At 36.9% G+C, this 26,147-nt stretch overlaps 1 protein-coding gene across 2 annotated transcripts in view; it reads left to right on the top strand.

Moving 5' to 3' along the window:
- The window catches only part of PDE4D (phosphodiesterase 4D), a 432,217-nt gene that overhangs the window by 47,472 nt on the left and 358,598 nt on the right, over positions 1 to 26,147 (top strand). Inside the window, exon 1 of one of the 2 annotated variants that reach the window (XM_042804781.1) lies at positions 6,482 to 6,750. The exons of the other annotated variant lie outside the window; for it this stretch is intronic. Within the exon in view, the coding sequence (XP_042660715.1) occupies positions 6,482 to 6,750 (269 nt within the window). Of the gene's footprint in view, positions 1 to 6,481; positions 6,751 to 26,147 lie in introns of those variants that run through there. 2 annotated transcript variants of the gene reach the window in all.

Raw genomic sequence — 26,147 nt, 5'->3', positions numbered from 1 at the left:
GTTGTCACTACCGGGCAGGCCAACGCTCCAGCAGCATGCCAGTCCCCTTTTAACAAGGCATCACGAATCACCGCACTCCATCGGGACTGAGCTAAAAGCAGAGCTGGTTCTGATAAAGGTGATGGGAGTGGGTGTGTCGGGGCTGCCGGCAGCGCTTCCTTTTCTTGTAATTGTAAATGCAGAGTTCTGTTCTGTAGCTTAACTTCTGTAATTTTCTTTCAAGTTCTCGGACTTTGTCACTTTCCCTTACCGATGTGTGACCCTGGTGCTTGAATTCGGACAGAGCCGCCGCTTTTCTCTCCGAGCCAGACGCTGACGCGCTGTCAGGGGTGGAACCATCCAAAGGAGGGGGGGGCGGGCAGAGTTTATGGTGGCACGCCGCTCCCCCCTGTCCCCCCGCGCCGCCTGATTTCTCTGCCGCTTCTTGCGCGGTGGAGCAAACAGGAATACTTGGTGACATGTCCTTAATAGAGCAGAGCTGCTGATTACACCCGAAGAAGGTGGCTAATTGTGACGGACAAGTGGTTTCGGCAGGTACCGGTGGGATGATACAGCGCCGATAGCCGCAATAGCAGCAGCAGCGACTTTCTTTTCTGCTTGCATCTCCCTCAGGGCTTTTACGATCGTTCGCCAGACCACCCCTTGCTGTCGTGCTTCACTGCCTTTATTGCCTCCAGTGATAGTCTCGTCCCACAATAAATCACCTACTTCGCGCCCCTCCTGTTGGCTACATATTAGCGAGGGGCCATCGTCCCTCTGCCCCTCCGCCTCTGAGGTAGGGGGGGGAGGGGGGGGGCATGACTGTAAAGATACTGGGGGGGGGCTGGCCTCCAGACTTTCCCTATTCACATTAACTGTAACTGGCCCTCCTGTTGATGGTACAGGAATACGATCACTGTCAAAAAGCATAGATCCGGATGCCTCACTATCTGGGGTAACAGTGGAACTTTCCCCCCCCAACTCTGCAGTTGCCACAGCTGCAAGGTTCTTTTCAAGCTGATACCGCTTACTATTATTCACCACCTCCCGCCATGGTTTCATCATTTTCCTTGCAGCTTTATCCTCATCAATTGCCATATCCCACAAAACATCACCTAATCGTCTCCACTCCTTGACATCAAAAGAGAATTAGGATCCTGAAAACATCCTTTGACCCGTCCTAATGCTACTAAACCCGCGAGTGATTTTATGCAATCCACTCCCCGCTTTTATAAAAAGCACTGTAATAAATCCAGGGCTGCCTCTTGTTCCATCTCGTCAATCTGGTGCTACTTGGTTAAGGCACCTCCGGTCCTGTGCTCCCTGGATAAGGCACAGTACCGTTACTGCCGACCCACCCCTGATTAAGGCACCGTCGACCCTTTGCTCCCTGCTTAAGGCAAAAAAAATACTCCCGCCGGCCTGTGCTCCCTGTTTCAGGCACTAAAAATACTCCCGCTGGCCTGTGCTCCCTGTTTAAGGCACTAAAAATACTCCCGCCGGCCTGTGCTCCCTGTTTAAGGCACTAAAAATACTCCCGCCGGCCTGTGCTCCCTGTTTAAGGCACTAAAAAATACTCCCGCCGGCCTGTGCTCCCTGTTTAAGGCACTAAAAATACTCCCGCCGGCTTGTGCTCCCTGTTTAAGGCACTAAAAAATTATCCCCTTTGATATGTTGCCGATGCTCCATGACTAAGGCACCAGTTGCAGCTCTTGCCAGCAGCCCTTGCGGAGAGCGACCCTCTATCTCGGTTCAGGTCCTCGGAACGACCTGTCGGAAGCCCACTGTCCGATCGTTCTTGATTCGGCTAGGGGCTGCTGTCTCTGATGTTTCCCCGCGTTTGTTTCTGCCGCCGCTGTATGCAGCACCTTTCTGCGTCAGCTTCCGTCGCCCCTCTGCATCAGTTCCGGCGCCCCCCCGCTTCCACTTCCGGGGCCACCCTGCGCTCGCCTCCAGCGCCCCCTCGTGTCCGCCCCTGGGGCCGCTCGGTGTCCACCTGTGGCGTCCCTTCGCGTCCACCCCCGGGGCTGCTGCAGTCGGCTCCTTACCATGTCAGCTCTGGTGTCTTTCTGCTTCCGTTCGTGGGGCCACTCACTTCTGGTCTCGGGGCCGCTCTGCCTCCGCTCTCCGGGGCCGGTCACCTCCGTTCTGCGGGGCCGGTCTGCCTCTGCTCTGCGGGGCTGGTCACCTCCGCTCCCGGGGCCGCTCCACCTCCGTTTCTCGGGGCCGCTCCACCTCGGCTCTCGGGGCCGGTCCAGCCGGCTTCTCTCCGCGTACTCCCCCGGGGCTGCTGGGGCCGGCATCTCTCCATCTCAGCTCGTGGACCCTGAGCGCTGCTGTATTTGGTGTTTCTCCGGGTCCGTTCTCAAATTCCTCGGTCATTGCTGTTTTTTTTTTTCTGGGTCCGCTGCTCCGTCTGTGTTATTCTTCTATGCAGGTCCCTGTTCGGGCGCCATCTTGCGGAGCCGCGGACGAACGACACGCCGAGACGGGTTCAGTGTGGGTGATAGAGCATCAATCAACGTGTGTGTTTATTGGTCCAGGGTACATATATTTATACAGACAATGATAATTATTATGCCTACTAGTCACTAGCTGATTGGCTTAAGCTCTAAAGGTCGTATTCGCACGGTCCACCTACTTGCAGTTAGCTTACAGCACAAGCTTCTCATAACACTAAGTTTCTCATGCTACTATTTCTGATTCCTGTCGACTTGTTTTCGATACACGACAGTACCGTAACACAATGTTTCTCAGACCACCGTTATCATAACACTAGGTTTCTCAGACCACTATTCCTAATTCCCCTTAACCTGTTTTCGACACACCACGGTACACAAGGCTGAAGCGTCCTTGACATTCCTCCTGTATCAGCAGCTGTGAGCAGCTGCAGGCAAACCCTGGTGAGGCTCAGCATCAGCAGCTAGAGCAGGCTCTGATCATGCAATTGCTCGGTGGGCTCAGGACCCTTGTCTCTGAGCCATTCTCCAACAAAAAAACACATACTGTGGTTTCTACCTGAAGAAATTTTTCAAAGGAGTGGCTGACAATGTTTTCCAGTTTTAATGATTTTGGTGATCTTAGTCGGAAAATTAGATATATCTTTATTAAAACCCAGTGAAGTAGCATTGTTCCTTAATTAATTAAAATTTTTATAGGAAAAAAAAATACTTTGCTGTCTTTTTTTAATGTGTAGCTAGACACATTAAACCGGAAAGGATAATTTTTCTTTATGGAATAGTTTTTTTCAAGGCTTAATTGTAGCGCCTGGGTAGGCTACCTCATGCTACTGCCCTTTTTCTGCCTTGTCTTCTTCCCAGTCCTGACTGTAAGATAAGCATTTTGTCTAACTTGCATTGTGGTTATTTGATATTGCTGGAAGTTAGACCTCTGCATTTTATTACAGTGAAGGCTGTTCATGTTTGTAGTCTATAGTAAAATCAGTCCAAAGGCTTTCATTTAACTTCATGAGCATGCTTGAGAGTTTTTGTAGTGCATGTACATGCTAGGCACTACACAGATTAGCTCACAGATTCTTAAATCATTTATATCAAGAGACTGTTTATAATAATTAAAATTATTGTTCTGTGGTTCTGAGCATGTGAAGATCTAGTACTCCGAGACTTCTTTTTTCTTCTTTTTTTTTTTTGAGGAGGAAGAGGCAGGCATATGTCAAAATAAGGTATCTGGGGGAATAGAACATCTACATTCAGAAATTTAACCCATTAACCAAGTACGGAAAAGCATTTTAGTTAGCAATTCATGCAGATAATGCTACTTTATAATTACAGTTAATTTTTCCTTTTAAAAGGCCTTATCTTGTTGTTCTTTACACATTACATATTACCTCTTTGAGTATGTGGGAAACCCACTCAACACCTGTAATGCAGGGTGTCAAGCTAATGGTCTTTTTTGGCTTAGCTCTAATATTTTTAAGAACAAGGGTAATAAAACGGCTGATCTGTGGACGAATACTTTCCTCTTCTATAATTATCTTTGTAATGTAGTGCAACTTAAAACACGATACCGCAACTGCTGTAATAAATGTTAATGGTCTTACTGACGTCACTGACTCATTGATATCTAACGGGTCAGTTTGTCTAGTTTTATAAAGTCATTGTGTCCATCTGAAAATTATACTTTGGAATAGACATCAGATGGCAGTATTTCATAGCAGAAAAGAACATAGCTCTCATTATACAGACTGTTTTGTTTGGAAAAAATGATTGGACTCGTATGGAATTACTATTGGTTTTTAATAAACAAAAAAAGAATAATAGACTAATAGAGAGGTGGTATGTTCATTCTCCACAGATAAAGAATAAACATTTTCATATATTATGCTTTTATTTTCTCTGTTTGTTGAGGACCAGTGGTCTGTATACTAATCTTCCAATAGAAAAGGAGTAGAAGCAGTTATTGTGTTAGTTACATGCTAGTTATGATTAATCCAATTCTTTTCTGTCTGTGGATTAACACTTCATATCCAGTTTAAATTTTGTTCTTAATAAAACATAGTTTAAAATCTTGTTTTTGTAGTTTTAATAATATGCGGGCTTTATTCTATATTTGGTCAGTGTTAGTTTTTACATAGTGATTAAATCTTCTATAAAATTTTATAAAAATACACAAAAACACAATGCACAGTGATTTCTGCATTTTGTGGTGCTGTTCAGTATTGAGTTAAATTTGTAAATACATTGTTATCAAATTGCACATATGACACAGTACAATTAAACTTGTCTACATAATGGGCCTGACACTTGATAGCAATGTCATTCTTAATGTAAGTTGACCTTTCAGTTGCTGTTCTGTTCTACTTCAGTCAGCATCATGATGTTCTCTTTATAATCCTCATCAGGAATTGTGGCTTTAGTGCTGAGTACAAAGGTGATTCCCCTCCATTGTGACAGAAGGCTGCTTTTGCAGGATTTCTGATTTTGTCGTAGGACGGAAAACAGTATTTGTCTTTCACACCTGGTCATGTAATTGTGGTCAAACACCCTTCACCCCATTGAAAGCCTGGACACTGTGTGTGCTTCAGAAGGAAACTCTTATTCACGAAGGAAAGCCAGATTGTAAGACAAAGTAAAAGAGGAAGAATATATCGCAACAATGAAAATTATATGTAACCAGTGTTTTAACATTAAGAAGAAATCTCTCATGAAATGGTGATGGTTTGTTCCTGTAGCACGAACAGGAAGCATGGTTATAACCTGAAAAGGCTGTTGTTGCTGTAAAAATTAATGTACAAAGCTTAAGCAAATATTAGCCTACCACCAGTTATTACAGGTCTTTGTCCGCTATCAGTGAGTTATGATAAAATTGTACATGTTTATAAAAATGTTTTCTTTCAGAATAGTTGAAGTGAGTTACTTTCATTAAATTTTTTTTTAAATGTCAGGATTGATTAACAAAGGTTTTGTTGGATCAGAAAACTGTACCGATATCTTGTTTGCATAATTCCATGAAAAAATTATACTCTCAAATTGAAATTTGATAGCAGTATGTATTGACCAAATAAATGCAAGTACTTTTGCCTTTTTATATTTTGGAAGTTCTCTTATAGTATCTTTCGATAGCTTATTTTCTCACCAGCTGTAAATAGAAAAAAGACACTTCCTTAGTTCAAGTAGTGGTCATGATGTGATGATATACTCAGTTAAGAACATCTCATTAAACTGATACTAGTAGGTATCATACTCTGATTTCAGTTTGTGTGCAGATCTTAAAAGTTTGTTTTTGTTTTTTTTTTCTGGAAAATGTAAGGTAGCAAGTATTAGCCTTTCCTAAATACATTTGAAAATGTTGTGATAAACTGACTTGGGGTGGGTGGGGCAGAGAGGGAAGGCAGAAGCTAAAACTTGTTTACATTATTTAATTGTATCATTTGCTAGTTACCTTAAGAGGTAAAAGTTTGTAATCTTGATTTGTAAATAGGGACTACACAGATAAATCCTGTAGATCCTGGAAGAAACAGAAGAGGTTATTCAGCAGTCCCCCTTCCTTTCAGTTTCTCTGAGGGCTTGGGGATAAGCAAACGGGAAGAATAACCAAACAAAATGAGCACACATCTGATGTTTAAGCCCTCCTCCAGCACTTTTTATGTACATAACCAGAAGTCACTCAAGCAGCTGCAGCACATTAGTTCCAATAGTTTAACAGGCAGCTTTACAGCTCTGACAAAGGCTGTGCTACAGCAGTTTCTTCCTCCTGTGCTCACTTGCTATCATAGCTAGTAAGTGATCTTTGGCAGCAGGGCTGTGAGAGGAGTGGTAATATTTAATAGGATACTGTGGAGGAGTTAGCTTGCTTTTTTCTTTGTAGATTATTATCTATAGAGACGCTGAGGGCAGGCGACACCATGTTGAAAACAGAATAGGCTGAACTGGAGTTGTAGCTCTGCACAGTTCTTGAGAACTGATTTAGAAAGGAAATATTTTAAGCAGTTAAGCCAGTATTCAATTGTATTAGACCTTAATAACAAACTTACTTGAGAAACATGGCTCAGCAGGCAAGTCCGGACACTTTGGTTGTTCCTGAAGTGGATAATACACATTGTCAAAATCCATGGTTAAATGAAGATCTTGTGAAGACCCTGAGGGAAAACTTGTTGCAACACGAAAAGTCCAGGACATCTAGGAAATCTTCATCTGCTTCTTCCCGGCTGTCTCCAGTAATTTCTCCGCGAAACTCTCCAAGGCTTTTGCGCAGGATGCTTTTAAATAGCAACATACCAAAACAGAGGCGTTTCACTGTGGCACATACCTGGTAAGCACTGAGTGGGTTGTCATGAAATGTCAGGTTAACATTTTTTGTAGAGCATTTATCTCCCTGATATTGTCAGTGCTTATATTTTTTGGTCTGATCTCTGCATGAATCCCTCTGGTTGAAAGAGACGATTCTAATTTGTGACTCAAGTTAATTTCAGACCTGAAGTTTAAAATAGTAATTAATTTATATAAAGCAAGAAAACATATATTTGCTTGCACAAAAGCTACTTTATTTGCTCTGATTTCTTAGATAGTAATTCCTTTCTTCCCCTCCCCCAGAAATAAAAATTGGAGTCTTAAGAAGGAAAAGTACTTACCTCATTCTGTGCTCTTCAGGTCAGAGTGAGTGGACAAATTTTTTCTTTAATGCATCTTTCAAATATATTTTATTTATATATGGTCAATTTATGTGTGCCCCCCCCCTTAAACTGAAAAGCATAGGTTTTTTTATCTTTTAACAGTGCTCAAATTAAGAAGAACATGATAGGGAAGAATTGTAGGAATAGATATTGCATATGAAACTGATTATTATTAAAGCAGTTGCTAGAGTAAACAGAGAAAAGATGAAAAAGAAACCCTTTGTTAAATGATTCATAGTACTACTTTTTTGGTAACTTGATCATTTCTTAGACATGTGTTTGTGATCAAATCTATAAAAGACATTAATTTTGTTGCATCCATCTTCTGTAAAACAGCAGCATAATTTCATTACTTAACTTGTTCTTTCTTAAAAAATGTTACATACGAGATTATTGTAACTCAATAATTCATTCCTATTTACTTTGATGGTCCTGAAATCTTGATGTGTTCTGTTTTTTCGTGAGATTTTCCCCCATTATTTTTCAAATAAAAATGTAATATAAAGAAATGAGGGCAATAAAATACATTCAAAGAAAGTAAGTCATGCATTCTAAGCAGCAAATTGGTATACTATTCAAGTTTATCTTCATTTGTCTGAAATTAGATTTATACCATAGCTATGTGACTGGTATGTCCATTGGCCATTGTATACTTGTGCCTAAATCTTTACTGCGTACGTATTGGTGTAGCTAAAATACCCGTTTTGATTAAATAATATTTTTACTCTTGAAAAAGATGAGGAAAAACAAGTGTGCCTTTATATTTAAAGGACGTTTCTTTTGAAAACAGTGTACTTGGTCAGAAATTGCATGTGTAACAGAGAAAACTGGATGAAATTAGGATATTCCATGTTCCTTTAACAGTTATGCATAAATCTCAACAATATCAAGGATCTCTAACTGCTGGTCCGCATGAAATAATTTATAAAACAGTCTAGACATAAGCACATGCATAAATAAAAAATAATTCAATGTTTTATATTGTAAGATGAAAATAAGAATTTGTGAAAGTATACAGAGATAAATTATCATGTGTGATTATGTATGTGTTATGATAGTTATTGTAAACAGTTTGACAGAGAAAGGAAGAGTATTAAAAGGGACAGATATGAAGTGAACAAACAGGTTTGGGCAACCTGAAAGGGCAAAGGCTGGCATAGTATTAAAAAGTGGAATTTTGTTTAAATGTACTTCCTCTAGTGAGCTTCAGAAAGTTTTGAGTTTGGGTAGATTGTCTTTTTCAGCACAAAATGGCGTGTAGGAAATGCTTGGAATTTTCACAAACGTGAAGTACTAGGCCTGCAAACTACTGTTGTTGAACAAGTCATAGTTGTTTCTAAATGATTTGTAGGGCTTGCTCATCTTAGCAGCACTTTTTTTGCACAATTAGAGAAGTAAAGAGTCAGACAGAGTTACAATAAATTACCTGAGAGACTGCAAATAAGAATAGTATTTCAGAAGTGACAGTCGAGGAGAAAAACCACTAATATTAAGAACTAATATATGTGATCAGACTTACAGGCATACAAAGGGGAGAAGCAGCACTACTGTGTGCTTACAAAATGTATTTGTTGCCAAATACCACCAAATCCATAGTTACTGATAAGCCTTCATTTGGTTATCTATTTAGAAAACTGAGATGCAGTGTCTTATATGTGGTTTATAAATGCACTGGCTGCATAGGCAGTATAGTGGTTTTAATTCCATATCCATATAATCCATTTCAGGGACCTTATATGAAAAAAGTGCTTTTGAAAATGGAGTAGTTCTAAGCTTACTCCAGAATGCTGTACTATGGAGGATCTATTCTGGTTTTAGTGCATATGGTTTGTTTTACAATAGTTATGGCCTTCTCTGTAAGTGCTCTGATTTTCTTGTAATTTAATCTGTTTTCTACTTTAAGAATAGTCATTGAATTAATGTATAGATCTTTCTTGTTTAGTCCATCATTCACACAGGCATTACAAATTTTAATTACATGATCTTACTCAAACTACCAATAATTTGGAAAGCTATTCTGACTTCGCAAAATACCAGTAGTTTTATAAATTTACTATTTTCTTATGTTTTTCTTACGATTAGAAGTCTGTGTGTAGAGGTAGCATAGGAACTAAGTGTGTTATACTAAAGATATTGCTCCATGTGGCAGTGATGCCAGATACAGCCATCACAGATCCAGTGCAACAGAACAACTGATTTAGATTATACCTCACTCTCCGACTTCCAGGCTCTGAAACAGCATTCAGGGACAGGCAAGTGGGTGGCAGATTGATGAACTGTTTTGGCAACCCAGTTCTTCTTCATTTCTTTCATAAGGCACATAGCTCTCCCCCTGTAATGGCCTGGAATGTAGAACTGTTGACACCAAAATATATTTTCTTTATCATATGACTATTATCCTTTTGCATTAGTAATTCAGTTATCATTTTTAGTCATATAGCAGAAATATTCAGTCTTGTAAGACTGCATAAACCACCTGGTTGGGAACTGTCAAAATGCTTTCATTTTTTTGTTATGTGATGAGCTATACAATCATAGGATGCAATATTCACATACATGTCCATTTAAACAATGAGGTGATGGTATACTGTGTAAAAGAAATGTAACTACTTGTGATTAAAAAAGGTGATGTAGTATGTAAGCCTTTAAGACCTCTTTAAGAAGCTGTATGCTTCCTCTTTCTAGAAAAGTTGTGTTTTCTGAAAAGCACATCTTATATAAAAATTGTCATGAAAATTGTACACAAACTAGGCTGTTTACCAGGGAATGCTTAAGAAAACTGATGGAACCATTTATTTAGATCTGTTCTGTCTGTATCAGTTGTGTTCAGGAAGGCATGAATTACTAGGTTATTTTTTTAATTGTTTTTTAATAGGAGGTGTCCATGCACTATGTTCAGAAATGTGGTTATATAACTTGATTTTTCTTACAAGAGTGTAATGGAAAATTTGCCAATGTTTCTTTCAACTCAGAGTTCATCACTAGCGATTAACCTCAAACGTTTTATGAGTCCTCTCCTTTTCTTCTTCATCTTTCTCCAGCTGTAACTACAGAGTTGTTCTAACACTTAAAAGATAAAATACTAATTTTAGGATTTTAGAGACAAAAAAAATACAGCATTAAGAGTGAGTTGAAATAGAAGGTTTTAAGTGGTAGAAATGCATGGAAATGCATGGGGTCTTCATTTTTATTGGAGAAATTTCTGAATAACTTATAGCTTCAGAGAGTGTTATAGCTAGCCTGTAACTGAAATTAAAACAAGTAAAGTTACCTTGAACTTTTAGCCTGGATCACTCTCAGTATATAGACAGTATCAGTCTACAGTCTATAGGAAACATCCGTAGCAACTGAAAAGAATCAAGTGTTTCAAAGTTTTGTGTCCAGGAAGTAAAATATACTGTAGCCAAAACCAATTCACGTTCCTCCAAAATCTGCACTATATTGTATTTCTGTAAAAGTAAGCATAATGCTTTAAGATCTGGTCAGTATAGTGACACAGCAGCATGTATTACAGCTGAATACAGACAAGATAAATTAAGTCCTCTGATATGTGCTTGACAGACTCAGTTTCTGGATTGTCTTGGATGGCTCTTTGTATGCCTTTTCTAAGCCCCCTATCACCCCAGTGCAGTTTAGCAGGAGAGATCATTAGGGTGGGATCATATGTGCTGGGATTTGTGAGAAGAGAAGGCCTTCAGTTACAGGGGAGACTGTCAGTTCTCCAGCTGTGTGAACAGCCAGTGTATGTGAGACATGTCCAAAGGTCTGTGGAAGGATGTTTAGATACTTTAAATCATACAGTTTTAGTTAACTCCTGTGGGAAGTCAGCTTTCCTTTATTTTCCATGAAAAAAATCCTTTCTGTAGGAAAGAGAGGACAAGCAAGAAGCATAAATACTTGGAGCAGGATAGTAAGATTGGTACATCATAGCAACTAAATTGTATCTGTTTAATTGGGAGTATGAAGTCATGGCAGGCATGTGCTTGATTTTTTTGGCCTTTATTATCTGCTGCGTTAATACATCTCAGTGAACACAACGTTCAGTTGGTTTTTTCTCCGTTGTATGTAACTTTGGACAGATTATTTTCTGCCTTTATGATTTATTTGTGTGTTCAGATACAGCAGTAGTGTTGCATGTATCTGTGCAAGTAGTGATACATGACATTTTTTTCATTACATAAAGTGGACTTGTTATTCATGGGTTCATTGTCAGTCTTCCTCTCTGATATCTGTCTTCCAGCTCATAAAACCAGGGGGTTTATGTTTTTTCTTTTTAGACTTTTTTTTTTTCTAAACATGTACCCCCAAACCTAACCATTTAATTTGATTACTGACTGTAAGAATGCAAGTATGTGCTCAGTTATATAGAGTACTTTCATCTGAATTCAGCCAGCCTTTTTCCCCACCCATAGTAAACAGTTTTACATTGACTTTGGCATTCAGATATGAAAAAGATAGATGCCTGAGAAATAGTTTAGATAGATATGGGTAAGGTGTGCCATTTTAAGCTTCAGGAATGTAACTGACAGAAGGGTACTGATAAACTCAGGCCTTTGTTTATTTTTATTGCACAATATCTTTTCATGCACTTTTAGCACTAATTGCAAAAAACAACAAAACCTCAACTGTTAGTTACAGATTGGTGAAGAGCAAGATATTTAACTTGATGTGGTTCTACACTGCCTGATTCAGTGTATTTATGCTGAAACTACTTAACTATCATGAAGCTATACCAAACTGAAACTACAGACTTTTTCTCACTACAATTTTCTTCCAATTTTCAAGATATATTTTCTTCAGAGATTTTTTTTAATGCCTGTCTGTTTTCCTCTCCTTCACTACTCAGTGTGTTTCAAGAAACTAAAGTAAATACAATTTGGCATTTCAAAAGGAAGATCCATCAAAGCAGAGTAGGGTAATAATTATGCTAAGAACACTAGGGAAGCATAGAATTCATAGTCTCTATAGTCCGTGTTTGTTTATACTAACAGCTGAAGTATTCTAGAGAGTTGTGCAGAATATTTCAAACTTCTGTGGAAAAAAAAAAATTGAGCGTTATGGAAGAATTTTTCAAATAGAAGCTAGATTGCAGCATATTTTCCCAATTTAATTAGATGCATGTACTCATGAGATTAAAGACTGTTTTATCAGGTTACAGATGAAATAAAATTTAATTATCAACAACATCCTTTTGGAACTATTAAAGTAAAATGTAAGGTTTAAGAAGAGAAGATTATTTGAGTAAGATGAAGATAAATACCACATTTGTATATGCGACCTTATTAGTTTCTGTTCAGTTAAGAAAACATCTACGTTTCTTCTACTACTTCCTTGCTTTTTCTTCTGTAAATTTTATTCACATTTTCTAAATCAGCCTACCAAGTATTACATAAGGTTTTAGTCAAGGGATCAACGGGCATATTACAGAGGACTCCCTTCCACTGGTATTCAGACTTTTTAGAATGGGTTACCTTACTCTTCTTCTGAAATCCTCTCTACATATAATGTAAAGATATTCATAATAGGTGCATAAAGAATTCCCAGGAAATAATTTAATTCACAATATTGTCACAAAGACATACTACAAATGTGTAAGGCAACTCAATCCACATATCCACACTTTTCTTGAAATTCTGTTATGTAAAGAGGGGCATGCTTGTCTGAATGCATGTGTACAAATAAGCAAAAGGCTTGCAAAGACGGTATGTATGCTTGATGGTATCTGTGCACACATATGTATGGGTTAGTGGGACAGAGGCTAGGAATGATCTAGGGGAACATGATGCTGTCTTGTATCTACAGTGGCAAGCTATAAGCTGAGAATGATGCACGATGGTGTGAACTACTGATAAATTAATTTACCAGAAAGAAATAATAGTGTTTCTTCATGGCTCAAACCCAAGGAGAGACAGATTAGGACAAAATTCTTCTCCCCATAAAGTAATAAGAGGCAAAGATGCATTTTCCCAAATGAGAGTCATGTTAGAGCAGAACTCCTGATATCAGAGAGGAAATCCCAAACCACTTCAGAAAGATTAATGAAAAATCAAAGACTAAATTCTGAATCTTTATTGTACAGGGACCAAACCACTGTGCAATGAAGAACAATGTGAAGGAGAAAACCCAAGAAATTTGGCTGGCTGGATTTGCTAGTACAAGAGTTGACTTTCATAGCAGTAGCTGTTGCATCTCACATTTTATTTTAGAAGAAAAGGAATCTCAACCATTTTCATTGAGCCTTTCTCTCTTGAGGATGACGTCCTTGCCTTGTAGATCTGACATTTCTTCGTAAGTTTTAATAGCTGAAGTGCTTTGCCTGGGCCATGCTATTGTCTGATCTGTTGTCTTTAAATGGTATGTTCTGTGTTGGACACAATTAAGCAGAAGTGGGACTGAGTTCCTGTAGTTCTACTGTTGTTTAGTAGTTACCTTAAAAGCAGAAACTGCTTTGCAAGAGTGCTTTTACATCCACAGTTTTTTATTATATCTTACTATAATTGTATGACAAGTTTTTTTGCATGACTCCAAAGGTTTTAACTATTGTACCTTTCCAGCATGATAATTTTTTTTTTTTTAGAATTTGAAAAAAGTTCCAGTAATTCTTATAGAATTCTTTTATTAGCTTACTGTGTAACATCTTCAGAAGCCTGTTAGCCTCAAGCAGTCTTCCACATTGCTTTGTTGATTGTATTTTGCAAACTTGCTATCTTGCACGTCTATATTACTGTTTTATTTGTGGTTTGCTAAAACAGGTTGGTTGTTCTTGCCCAAGCCCATGCAATCCTGTCTGTTTCTTCTGCAGTTTTACACATTTGCAGTGTTTTATGCAAGCTGAAATTGGTATCACATGGTAGCCTTTTCTCCATTTTGAATCTCAAGACTCCACTGTAACTTGGCTTTAAACTGAGGATTTCATAGGTATTGTATAATTCCATATATATTACCTCAAGGTTTCAAATCTTATAAAAATCTTGAGAAGTTTCTTTTCCTTTTTGATTTCTCACAGTAATTTGTATCTCTTAATAGATACATTTCTTACGGGAATAGATACTCGTGCAAATTCTTTGGCACAGTCTAGCAACTAACTGGCTTTTCCTACCATATATTCTTGAAGAGCTTCATCTTCTTTGCGATTTGTAGGTACTGCTCCATTCTGGTTTTCTCTTGTGAAATTTCTTCTGTATCTCATGAACTTTTTGGGGTTTTTATACTTCTGTTTCATCTAGTACCAACCACTGGTAGTCCAGGAGAACACTGAGCTTAAAACTTGCAAGAGTTCATTCCAACAATAGGTAAGTTAACATTTTAGTGAGAAAGAAGAGTAAGAGAGGGGTCTCAGCATCTTTAGCTGTCAAGCCACCAGTCCTATTAGGAGCAACTGTTGACAGGATCCAGCAACATTTACTCTGTCACAGGGCAGAGTACTGGCAGACTTCTGATTTATGCAGAAGTGCAGTGAAATGTTTGCTAGCAGAAGGCTTATTTCTGTCTTGATCTGGGAAAAATGGCCAGTCTTAGAACTGGTCTCTAGCTGAGGCAAATCACTGATGCTTAGACTGTGTCTGCAGTAGTATGGTCACTCTGTTGTGATGGGATGCACTGCCAGACCTGTCCTTTTACTCCTGCCCACATAATGCTTGATCATGGTCACTAGATAATATTGGTAACTGGCATCTCCATTCACTGCAAAGTTTTAGGGAATAATCTTGTAAAACCTCTGCTGCTTTATACTATGTAGATTAGTACATTTAATCAGTTTATAGTGGGCTGACTTTACATTTTCTAAACCCTCAGAATTCAGCAAACACTCTTCTTTCTCCTTCATCAGACATAGCATGACACTACATGGCTAAAACTTCATGTTAGCGCAGAACTTCTTTTCTGGTAACTATATTTGCTTCTTAGTAAACATTCAGGATCTTCTATCTCTTATTTTCAACAGCTTGCTTTTACTAAGCTTCTGCATTGAGTTCTTTAAAAAAGAACTTGTACAGAGTTAATATAGCAAAAAAGTAAAATTTTGTCCATGCATGGAGTGAAATGTAAGACAAGAAGCACATGCTCTGTTTATCATTTTATAAAGAAACATTTGTGGTCATGTCATAATGCTTTAATTGCAACCTGGTTTTCTCTTAGATTGTACTTTTCTTAGTGATCAGATCTCTTCTGTGTTCTTCAGGGTACCAAATTTATCACTACTCAGTAAATATTCTTATTAGAACAGATAGAACTAATCAGTTGGAATCTCATTGTGACAAGTGCTCCATAGGAATGCTCCTGAGAGGTTGATTATTGTAGACTAGTAATCACAGAATTTTACGGACAGTAGATTGTTCAAGTAAGGTTGGAATACTTTAAGTTATAATAATGTGTAAGAATGAATGATGTACAACTAAATACATTAGCTTTATGTGCCAGACTATCTTTAGCTGGAATATCCAGTAACTTTCATGGTGTTCTTTAATGCATGAATTTGTCTTTTGGAATATCTCCTGATAGCATTACCTTGTTCATTTAAGAAAATTATTGTGGATGAATTAATTGACCGTGTAAACTGTGTTTATTGTGTCTATGAGTGGTTTTCTGTGGTGTATGTTTTATTGGGTTTCTGTGATAAGTCTGCATATGCTGAGTTTGTCAAATAATCTCCAGAGCAAGTAGTAGGAGCATGCTAGAGAAGGCATCTCCACAAGGTGTTTTAAGAATATCTGTCTATATATTCATTTCCCTGCTCCCCAAATAGAATAAGATGTCAAATAAGTTTTATCCAGAATAGATTTTGTGGTTTTTTTCCAGCTTTATCTGAACAATATATATTTCTGCATTAAACAAGTTCAAGGAAAAGTAGGCATTTCTGATGTGCATTTAAATATCATATGATTTTTACAGTTATATTCAGATAGTTAATTGATTCATTTGACCATTACCATAAATATAATCTTGTGTTATAGAATACATATGCAGTGCCAGATAACATATGTTGGTTGGGGGGGGGGATGGGAAGGTTCACTGAATGATGAATCAGAAAAGTCAGCTGTTGTATTTTCAGTTTTGCTGTGCAGTTGTAAGAACATTTAAAATCTGCTGCACTTTCATAAACACAGTCTTAAACAATAAAATCTAAGTTATTTTAAAATATCATCACCTCTTGGACCTCTTCATTATTATGCACATTCACATGACGAGATTGAATTCTTCAGATGTGTTAATTACAACCATAATATGTAGCACATTACATAACCAAAAAGAAGAATAAAATCTTGTGTAAATGCATATTGCCATGGGAAATAGATTAGACCACATAATTAAATGTGGAAACCCAGCAAGATCACAAAAATATTCATTAAAAGACCTCAGAACTGACTGCACAATGAGCTCTATTCCCCACACAGAAAATAATTTACTGCAGAAGAAATATCTGAAACTTACAAACAACAGTGTTTCTCCAAGTATGTACCACTCACTTCCAAGCAATACAACATATTTGAGACAGTGCTAAGTTAGATACTCCAGCTACAAAATGATTATTTAAGAACAATTTTCTACTTCAATGTTTCTTACTCACTGTTATAGTCACAGTCTGGAGACTTCTGTGTGGTTCTCTTGCGGGTATACCGTATTTGTCTGTGGTGACTGTACGAGGTGTATGTTTCAGAGGAGTTGTTGCCGCTGTAGTCACACAACAGTTTGTGGTATCTGGTGGCACTAGTATAGAAGCAGCTGTGACAATACCAAGCTTCTGGCTTTTCATCAACAACAACTCGCCAAGAGAAATAGTATTAAAACACATGTTAATTGGGAGGGGAGGGGGAGAGGAAGAGCTATGGGAAAAATTAGATTCCATCATATGATTATTGTTAGTAATTTAAAAGGTAGCACTCAGGCTGAAGTACGCCAGGTTCAAGATTGGACAGCACCTGTCAGCGTACGAAAACAGTCCCAACAGAAAAAAAGATTTTTAGGCATGAACTTCAGGATAGAGGTTGTGAGGAATTTTCTACTAAAATGTTGGAAAATACTGACTGGCTGTGCCTGAAATATTTAATTTGAAATACTTCAGAGTTTCCCACCTCCTCAGCCCTCAAGTAATTGCGGAGAGTAAAGAATGCCTTGTTTCACATCACCTGGACGCTGCGCAGGAGAGAGTTCTACTGAGCTGTGAGATACAAATCACAGTACCGTATAGTCTGTTCACATAGGTGGCAGTGAATAATAAATATATTATGTTGTACATGTATTATAATTATATTATTATGTATTATATATGCGATATATATATCTCATAACCCAACAACCTGTTCTGGTATTACTGCTGTTCTAAATAGATTACTTTTCCTTTAGGCCACCTCTCTTCATTTAGCAAATTCACAGTATACTCAGTGGCTATATTTGCAAATTATTGTCTATTTTCGCCTTTACTTTACCAAAATTTCTTTCTGATCTGTTCTGTGGTGTTTTCTCCCAACCCAGAAGCCTTCCCTTTTTAAACATCCCAGTGTGATATTGATAGACCTTTATGAAATGCTTCTTGAAACAGTATTGTACACACTGTTTTCTCTACGTAATGGTGGTCTGTTACCCATTATTCCACCTAAGAAGGTCAGTGGCTTACCAACCATTCTTCCAGAACCTCCATATCCTATATGGTATTACACAGAAATTCTTCTGTAAGAAAAAACATAAATACTTTGCTGATAATAGTCTTGTATGTTCAGCAGATTTTATTGGGACAATGGTCTAACCTTTTCTATGACCTGTGCAGGAATCTCTTAATCTGGTTTGTGAAATGACATCCACTCAAAGAATGTGCTTGTCAAGAATACAATTTGTCAGTGTTCCTATCAAGTAAATACATACCACAAAAAATTGAAAACGTGTCTTGACAATTATAAATCTTTTCTTCAGAACCTTTGTCAAGATTGGTTTTGGATGAGTTGTTCCAACTTTCTTTTTCTCCTTCATACAAATGATCTGCCATCTCATTGTCCTGCTCTTCATGTAACAGTTGTGGGTTTTTTTAATTATGAGGCTTCTCAGAGGGTGAGGATTAAACTAGTCTCTGTATAGACAGCATTGAAAAGGCTTTTCACAACTCCTTCACTCCCTGGAGCATCTGCTGTGAATGCCATTAATAGGCTGATCAGGAATGAAACTTATTTCATGTGTAGGGGGGAATAAAAATTAAATCTCAGCTGAGACCAAGGAGGAAAGCCTCTTTCATTCTTCGTATATTGTCAGAGCTATCTAGTTCTCCAGATTCCATGCTGCATTTAATTACAAAGTTGCTCTAGACATACCTTACACAATTAAAAATTGCTTTGTGTATTGTAGCTTTGCTACAAGCTGCCACTTGCATGTCCAAATTGCAAAGACCATCACCAATTAAAAATAAATAAAATAAATTTATTAATGTTTAAAAGCCTTATAAAAATGTCATCAATTATTTGAATGCACACAATGAAACACTGTTGTTAAAATACATACAGAAGGTAAGGGCAAGTAAAAACATGAAGTGACCTTGATCTGTAAAAGCTGTTTGGTAATAGTTTTTGGATAAAAGCTTGTGCTGTGACCTGAAAATATTCAATAGTTGCTGTTTCCATACATATCCTTTTGGTAACAGAAGGTTATGCTTTAGTTGTTATAGAGGGGGTTATACAGAAGACAAAATAGAATTACTTTGAAATGGAAATCCCCTAATACTATACAGGTGATCCTCTCTTTACGAAAAAACAAGGTGCCATATCGTAGTTTATATGAGAATTCATGTTTAGAAAACCTGATTGGAAAGTTCATGAAGGCTATGTGAGGAAAGACTAGGGCTCTTCCAGGCTTAAGCATATATAAAGTGAAAAAAACAAAACAAAAACAGCTTCAATAGAAGGATGATGTAGTTACCAGTAGATAATATACTTTTTCTTTGACACAGTCTTCATTTGTAAAATAATGTATTTATCTAAAATGTAATTTAAGTCTCCTAAGTATGTTTAGACCTTAGACTGGATTTACCTCATCATATAGATTCTGCAAAGGTAGCTAATATTGAATAACTTTTGTATAATTAATTCCATCCATATAATAATTTTATAGATGAAGCACCCAGTTTTATTCTGACAGAGTACTTCTGCAAAGAAGTAGTCTGCTTAAATATATTAAATTTTGCAGAAAATAAGATAAAGGCTTCATGAACAACAGTAGTCTTAGGAATTTGAGATGAACACCTGAAAGTAGCAGGCTAGCTTGTTTTGGAGCATCTGAATGCAGTCAAAGTTACATGGTTGAGAGTAGTGGGCAAAATTCAACCAGCCTTGTAATGCCTTGTCAGCAACAGTAAGATTTGAGGCTTAGAATGGCTGGAGAAATCTAGGTATTGGAATTCTGGGTGTATGTGGAAGTTGTCTGATTGAGAGCCACTAAAACTGTCTGACTCACTTTTTGTCTTCTTGAAAACTGATGATGCCTCAGTATGTTGACCAATGTGTTATAATGTATGCCACATACAGTATTATATATGACTGTATAATTTCAGACTACTTGAACATGAACACCATTGTTGTTTGCCTATAATCATGCAGTCTAAAGAGTGAGAAATAATGACTGTTTCTCTAGCAAAGCCATCTTCTGTGTGCTATTTGCCAACCATGGCAAATTAATTTCTGAGTAGTTCTCTAGCAAACTTCTTAATTGCTTTCATACTCATCCAGAAATAGTTATATTATTACATACTTAGATGAGGGATTTTGGTACTTATTTGAAGTTTTACCTTTTCAGGATCTTTGTGTCCCCAAAATAAAGGCACTTGAATCTTACTGCACTTTCGTGCAATGAATAATAAAAATAATCAGCATCATGTTTAGATTAAAATGTGATGTGGTTCAAAATTACTTTAATAGTGCAAAAAATCAAATTACAATCACAAAAATAGAATTTTCTGGATAATTAATGTTCTTGTTTGCAACTGCAAAGTCCAGCTTTCCCATAAAAAGACTAATACAACATTGCTTAAGCTGGTATCTTGTGACTCACTCCTGAGTAAAAATCTTTGGGTGACAATCAGGCAGAATTTTTATAAAAACTGTTTCTTCTCCATTCATTTGTTTGAATAGACTACCGAATTATAACATCTAATCACTAATTATCGACTGCTTAAATGGTTTTGAGGAGGAAACAAATTCAAGTGATTTGACCAACATAGTAGGAGATGAACTTTGGGTACCTTTACATTTTTCAAGGTGAATTGTAAAGTACAGTTTTAACATCTGAGAATCATTTTATTGATTAGATAAATAATCTATAGAGGAGCTCTTAAATCAGTAGAAAAAATGATAGTGCCCCTTTCTCATCCATGTCTATGACATCACAGTGATGTCTCTATAAGGTCACAATGGAAAACAAAAAGGTAAACTGCAGTTGTCTGTTTTGCTCTGTTGAAATAAAAGCGTGATTGCTGTGTGATTGTTGTGTGCAACAGTCATGTAGCCCTAGAGAAGGAGCTGTGCATTAACAAAATATAAAAGTCCAACTCCTGCTTACAATAACAGGTAAATATGTGCAATGGTTACTGAGTCTTGTAAGTAAATTCAAGTAGAGGCACACTTGGTCTTGTGGATATAGTGTGAGTCTTGGTCAAAATATCCTGGGATTTTAAACCTAGCTCTGCCATTGGTTCTTATTATTTGGATTTAACAGAGATGCTTATACTCTATTGTCCTAATTTCTAAATACTTGAAATAAAACATAGTATTTATATCAGGAATGTTTTGTTAATATTTTTCCAATGCTTTCCAAATATGAAGCGCTACCATTGCTTACAAATCGAGAGAATGTTCAGTTATCATCTTCTAAATATTAAATATCTATTTACAGTTTCTTGTAGTGTCAACATTCCAGGTATTGTAATCATCTAAGAAAATATTGCCCTAGTTTTGAATTTTTTATCTGTAGCAGAAACCAAACCAATACAATCTTTATGGGCTTTTTCCTTGTAATTGTAAGACTATCCACTGATCTGTAGCAAAAATCTGGAATATTAATGTAGTTGAGTGTGACAAGTACATCTGAACTTATTTATTTTGCTTGTCATCAAATATACCAGTTCCAGGGATATGCCACACTAACCTTGAGTATGCAGTCCAAAGCTCAGTTGTGTCTGATTTGCAGAAAGAGCAGGCAATGCAAAATTGTACCTGCTTTTAAAAAGGTGTAGACATCCTCTGGGTTGGAGAAAAGGCCAAAAACAGTCTTAGAGTTGTGTTTCTTTCTTAAACACAAAGCATATGTTCCCTGCTTTGCTCATTGCAGTTTCCAATGTCTGCAAAAAGTGAAGGGCAACAGATCTTTGCCTCTTTTTCTGTCAATAAAACGCATCTGTTCTGTTCACCCAAAGTAGCACTGGTCTCATGGAAAAGATGGTTGTGATCATTGTTAAAGAACACCTTTATCATGATATGTGCCATACACAGAGGGCAAATTATGCTTGCTTGGACAAACCGTTCTGGCATTTCTCAACATTTCAGAAACTGTCTTATATTCCCGATATCCTTTCATGTAAGCAATTACTGAGTGTAGGTGTGAAGGGAGGGGTGTTTGATGATGTTGTTATTTTAATGCAGAAAAAATTGTTATATGATATCTCCTTTATTACTCTTCTGCAGGCTTAGCTGACTGTATTGGCCTGCCATACCTGTATTAAGAGGGATTGAAAGGGAGATGAATGAACTTTCTAATGTTGGGATGCCGGAGCCACTTAACACTTGACTAAGTGCATTAGCCCGTCTAGAAAATATTGGTAGCTGTCTAACAGGCAATGTTGTAGAAATTACACATTTGTTTGAATCTATGGGATTTAATTTTCCAGGTGCTCAGCTTATTATTGAGTAAATCAATTTAAATATTCCATTTTAAATATAATTTCTTTGCCTTAATAGCAATCTAAGCCCTCTAGGATCAAAAAAAAAGGTGAATCTTTTCCACTAAAGGAATCTTGGCTGATCTTGGCTTATTTCTATAATGATTACCTATCAATGACTGAACTGAAAGAGCTATGGTGACTAGTTGGAGTCTAGAGCTGTTTTATTTCACGTGTTGCAATTGTAAGGGACAGTGTTATATTTTTTCTGCTTATCTGAAGATCTGAACCCAAAAAATCACCTTCAGAAAATAGATATACAAATGAAATATTAAAGAATTTAAATTTGGACATTTCAAGTTTAAATGTCTTTATATGTTCTCTTGAGGTTTTAGTTAATTTTAATTTTACATTCTGCTTCTTGTTTATATATTCTTCCATACTCACAACTGCGGCAATTAGACCACAGTTGTCATTGATGGCACTGCTTTCAATTAAATATCTATCATATGAATGGTGAGTCATTCTGTAGATAAGGGGTTAAAACCAATGTGCCAAAGTAAACAGTTTATTTTCAGTCTGATACCTCTTGGATATTGTAAGAGCTATAACTTTCCTGAGACCTTCATGTGCGCTACTTCTGCACCTGCAGGCCTTTAAGACCCCTGAATTTTGTGCAGAGCACTCACTGAAGTTGTATAAACAATTCTGTTTCTACAGCTCTAAAAAAACCCAGCAAATAGGGAAGGAAGTAAAAGAAAAGGTTCTTACTCTAATAGTTTTCATACTGACATTAGAAGCACAAAATACTTTTCTTCCAGTGCAAAGTAGGACTATTTATATGATGGCAAAGAAATATTTCTTAATGAAAACTTCCAGCTGGGCCAATGCAAATGAACTGTGAACTACAGAGATTCTTCAGGAGGTGAAATGTTTCACTGTGAAGAAAAAGCAAAAAGTAAAGATCAAGTTTAAAAACAAAATAATATACACATAACAAACACAAATTAGATGTTAGAACTTGAATGTTGTTCAAACTTTCTTTGCTTTTGCACTCTGGGGAAAAAAAAAATTAAGAGAAAATATAAAATTAATATGATGCCGGTTATTTCTTTATTGTGAAAAATGTGGACGGAGGGGTGGCTAAAATGTTATGATACTTTTGCTAAAAGAAATGATAACGGTAATGGATTAATTTTGTGAAGAGTATTATTTTGTAAATAAGCTTTTTCCATATCCTAAGTCCAACAGAAATGTAAATATTGTGTTTTAAAATGTAGATTACATTTCTTTATGTCTTAAGCAAAAAACCCCAAATATGTAAACAATTACTGCTGCCAATGGAGGAGTACATGCATGAAATGATGAAATGAACACATTTTGACTAAAATAATAAATTCAAATCAGGAACGAAAGGGCAAAATGTAATAAGTAAAGGAGTGAGGGAGAGCACAAGTAAACCATTTACATGTTGAAGTGTAATTAAAGGAAAGTAGTTTATTGCTGTTGTTGACGTGAATCTTAACCTGAGACTATTCTTGTCTATATTAAAATTACATATTATTGGACAGTGTTGAATGGATTTCTTTCTTTATCAGAATAATCCATCCCTTTAGAAACTCAACGACCAGTTACAAAAATAGTTCAGAAAACACTATCTGTACTTGTTTCTGACTAACTTAGGCCAATTTGGGAGGAGAACAAATATATAAACTAACAGCAACACAGCAAAAAAAAAAAACATTTCCTTGCAAACTAGTTCTTCTCAGCCATTGAACAGAGCATAAATACTGGAGCAGTGAGACTTTACTGTTCTTTGAACTGCACTGCTTTCAGTAGTTAGAGACCAAGGATGCCAGAGAAAGACCAGGTCTGAACACGTAGGTTAAGGGTGTGGGTGGTATGTTGTCAGAAGCCTGCTGGCTGTTGAGTTTGCTCGTTAGAGATCACTTTGCAGAGAATTGCTGCTGCCCGGAGGGTGCGATGCCACGTCCATGGCTCTGAGCAGGTCTCCTCCCACGGGCTGAGCCTAGAATTACACGTGCCTGAGGAATAAATTGTCTCGGTGCAATCACTGTTATGGTGTAATTGTGTATTTAATTAAAGAGAGGAAGTAGGAGCTTTGCTCGTTCTCTTTTAACAGCATTTTATACAGTAATGCATTCAGGTATATATGTAGTGGTGTGCAAAAGTGACATAAATGTATGCCACTACATAAATATACATTTCACATATGTAGTGACTGAAACCTATTACAACTGGCTAGAAATAAATATTCTACTGTTTTTAATAGCAACACAGTTAAATTTGAAGGAGATCTGCAACTGTAAAGATTTGTTAAGATCCAGGTTTTTTAAATTCTGGTTGCCAGTGATGGAGATTGCTTGATGCCTACAAGAGTGAACAAGAATGCTCTAGAAAGTAAATCAAAATTAGTAAGATTATTTTTAACTGATCACTAATAATTAATTTTGTTTAAATTCTCATTTTATAGCATAAATAATGTTAATTATTTTAATTATTTATTTATTTATTTTGGAAGTAAGTTTCACCAAAGAAAGTAAGACTACTTTAACTCACGATGAATATCCCTATTACTGTCCAATATAATTTAAGTAAGCCCCTTTAAATTAAATCTGCTGTGAAAAACAGTCAGTGCTCAAGCTGCTAGATGCCTTCAGTCAGAATCCTACCTCTTGTCCATTCTCTAATCCATCCAGATCAAATGAGGAGCAAGTTCCAGAGCTGGCAAAGTTACGTTGTTATCATTTGACTTTTATATCTTTTTAGTAATAGACATTTACTGACAGACTTTCTCCAACAAGTGCCTACACTAATTATACGGACAGACGATATGTTAGAACAAAGATGTTCTCCACACATGATGACTAGAAAGGAGAGGGGGAAAAAAACAAAAAGAAAAAAAGCGATGGATTGGAATACCTGCGATGGAAGAAACAGAAATGCTTAAAATTAAAACCCATGATAATTATAAGTTGTAGCACCTTTTGGAACAATGACCAGCATACTGTGCAGTCATTATGCTTTTCAGTGTTGCCTGGAAACTGAAATGAAATAGCCTCATTCATTTGCAGCTTGCCCCAGCTCTCCCCTGCTGTACTTGATACGTCAGAACAGAATTGGCACTGAGCAGAACATAACTTAGGAGGCAAACATCGGTAAACACATTAACTGTGTATTTTTTCTAAAGTGTGATTAGCGCTACTACATTTACGTATAATATAATAATGCAGAAAAAATAAGAGAGAAATTTTCAGTAGTATAGGGCTATTTCAGTGCTCTTGATCAGCAGTGGTTTTTCAGTGAAGAATAGAGCTATCTACAAAATTCAAAATGACGATTTTGAAATGTCCTGTCTGAATAACTGGTATGTTTTATGCCTGGCAAACTTCAGTATATTATGCCATTTGCTAAAGCAGGAAGTATTGTGTGTCTTGGACTGTTAAATATTTGCATTATTTGTATTTTAAAATATTTATTAAAGATAGTAGAATTAATAGTCTTAATGAAAGACAAGTGAATCCTGTATAATTTATTTGAAATTATTTATTTTTTCTATCAAGTATCCTGAAAAAAGAAAGAAAAAAATTAATACTTTGGTAATACAAAGGAGAAAAACAAAGTTTGTGTTATTGATCAGGTTATTTGTCAAAGAGTAGCTCTTTCTGTTTAAACAATTGTAGAATATAGGCTAATGTTTGATAATGCATTTTTCCTAAGTTTTATTTTTTGAGTCAAAGCTTCTTTGGAATATTTTCCTGTCTGGACAGGAACAGTTTTTTTTTCAAGTGTTATTTTTCAGTCCAGCTAAGTCAGTGGAAAAGAATACATTGCTGGTGTAAGGCATTCTAGACCCCTGCCTCTCTAAATAGCCAAAATTTAACTGTATCATGCTTTGTACTTGATCAGGCTTAATTCCCAATATTAAAGGCCAGTATTGGCATTTCTATAGTTGTATAAATTCTATCATATATTACCTCTTGGAGTAAAGTGTATTGTGTAACACCTGAAAGCTGGTAACATACTTCACTTTTGTCAGAGCTTGTTTCAGGTTTCATGGTTTCACGCAGGTAGATAATGGATTTTTTCTAGCCCACTTCATCATTATTTTGGAAAGAACTCCATGTTTGTAATATTTGGTACATAAACTGATAAATGATTGAGAGA

The sequence above is a fragment of the Tyto alba genome, unplaced genomic scaffold, assembly GCF_018691265.1.
Source record: "Tyto alba isolate M040663 unplaced genomic scaffold, T.alba_DEE_v4.0 Super-Scaffold_42, whole genome shotgun sequence".
Lineage (NCBI taxonomy): Eukaryota > Metazoa > Chordata > Aves > Strigiformes > Tytonidae > Tyto > Tyto alba.
Note: the sequence above shows the minus strand (reverse complement) of the source record. Positions and strands in the feature narration are given on the sequence as shown.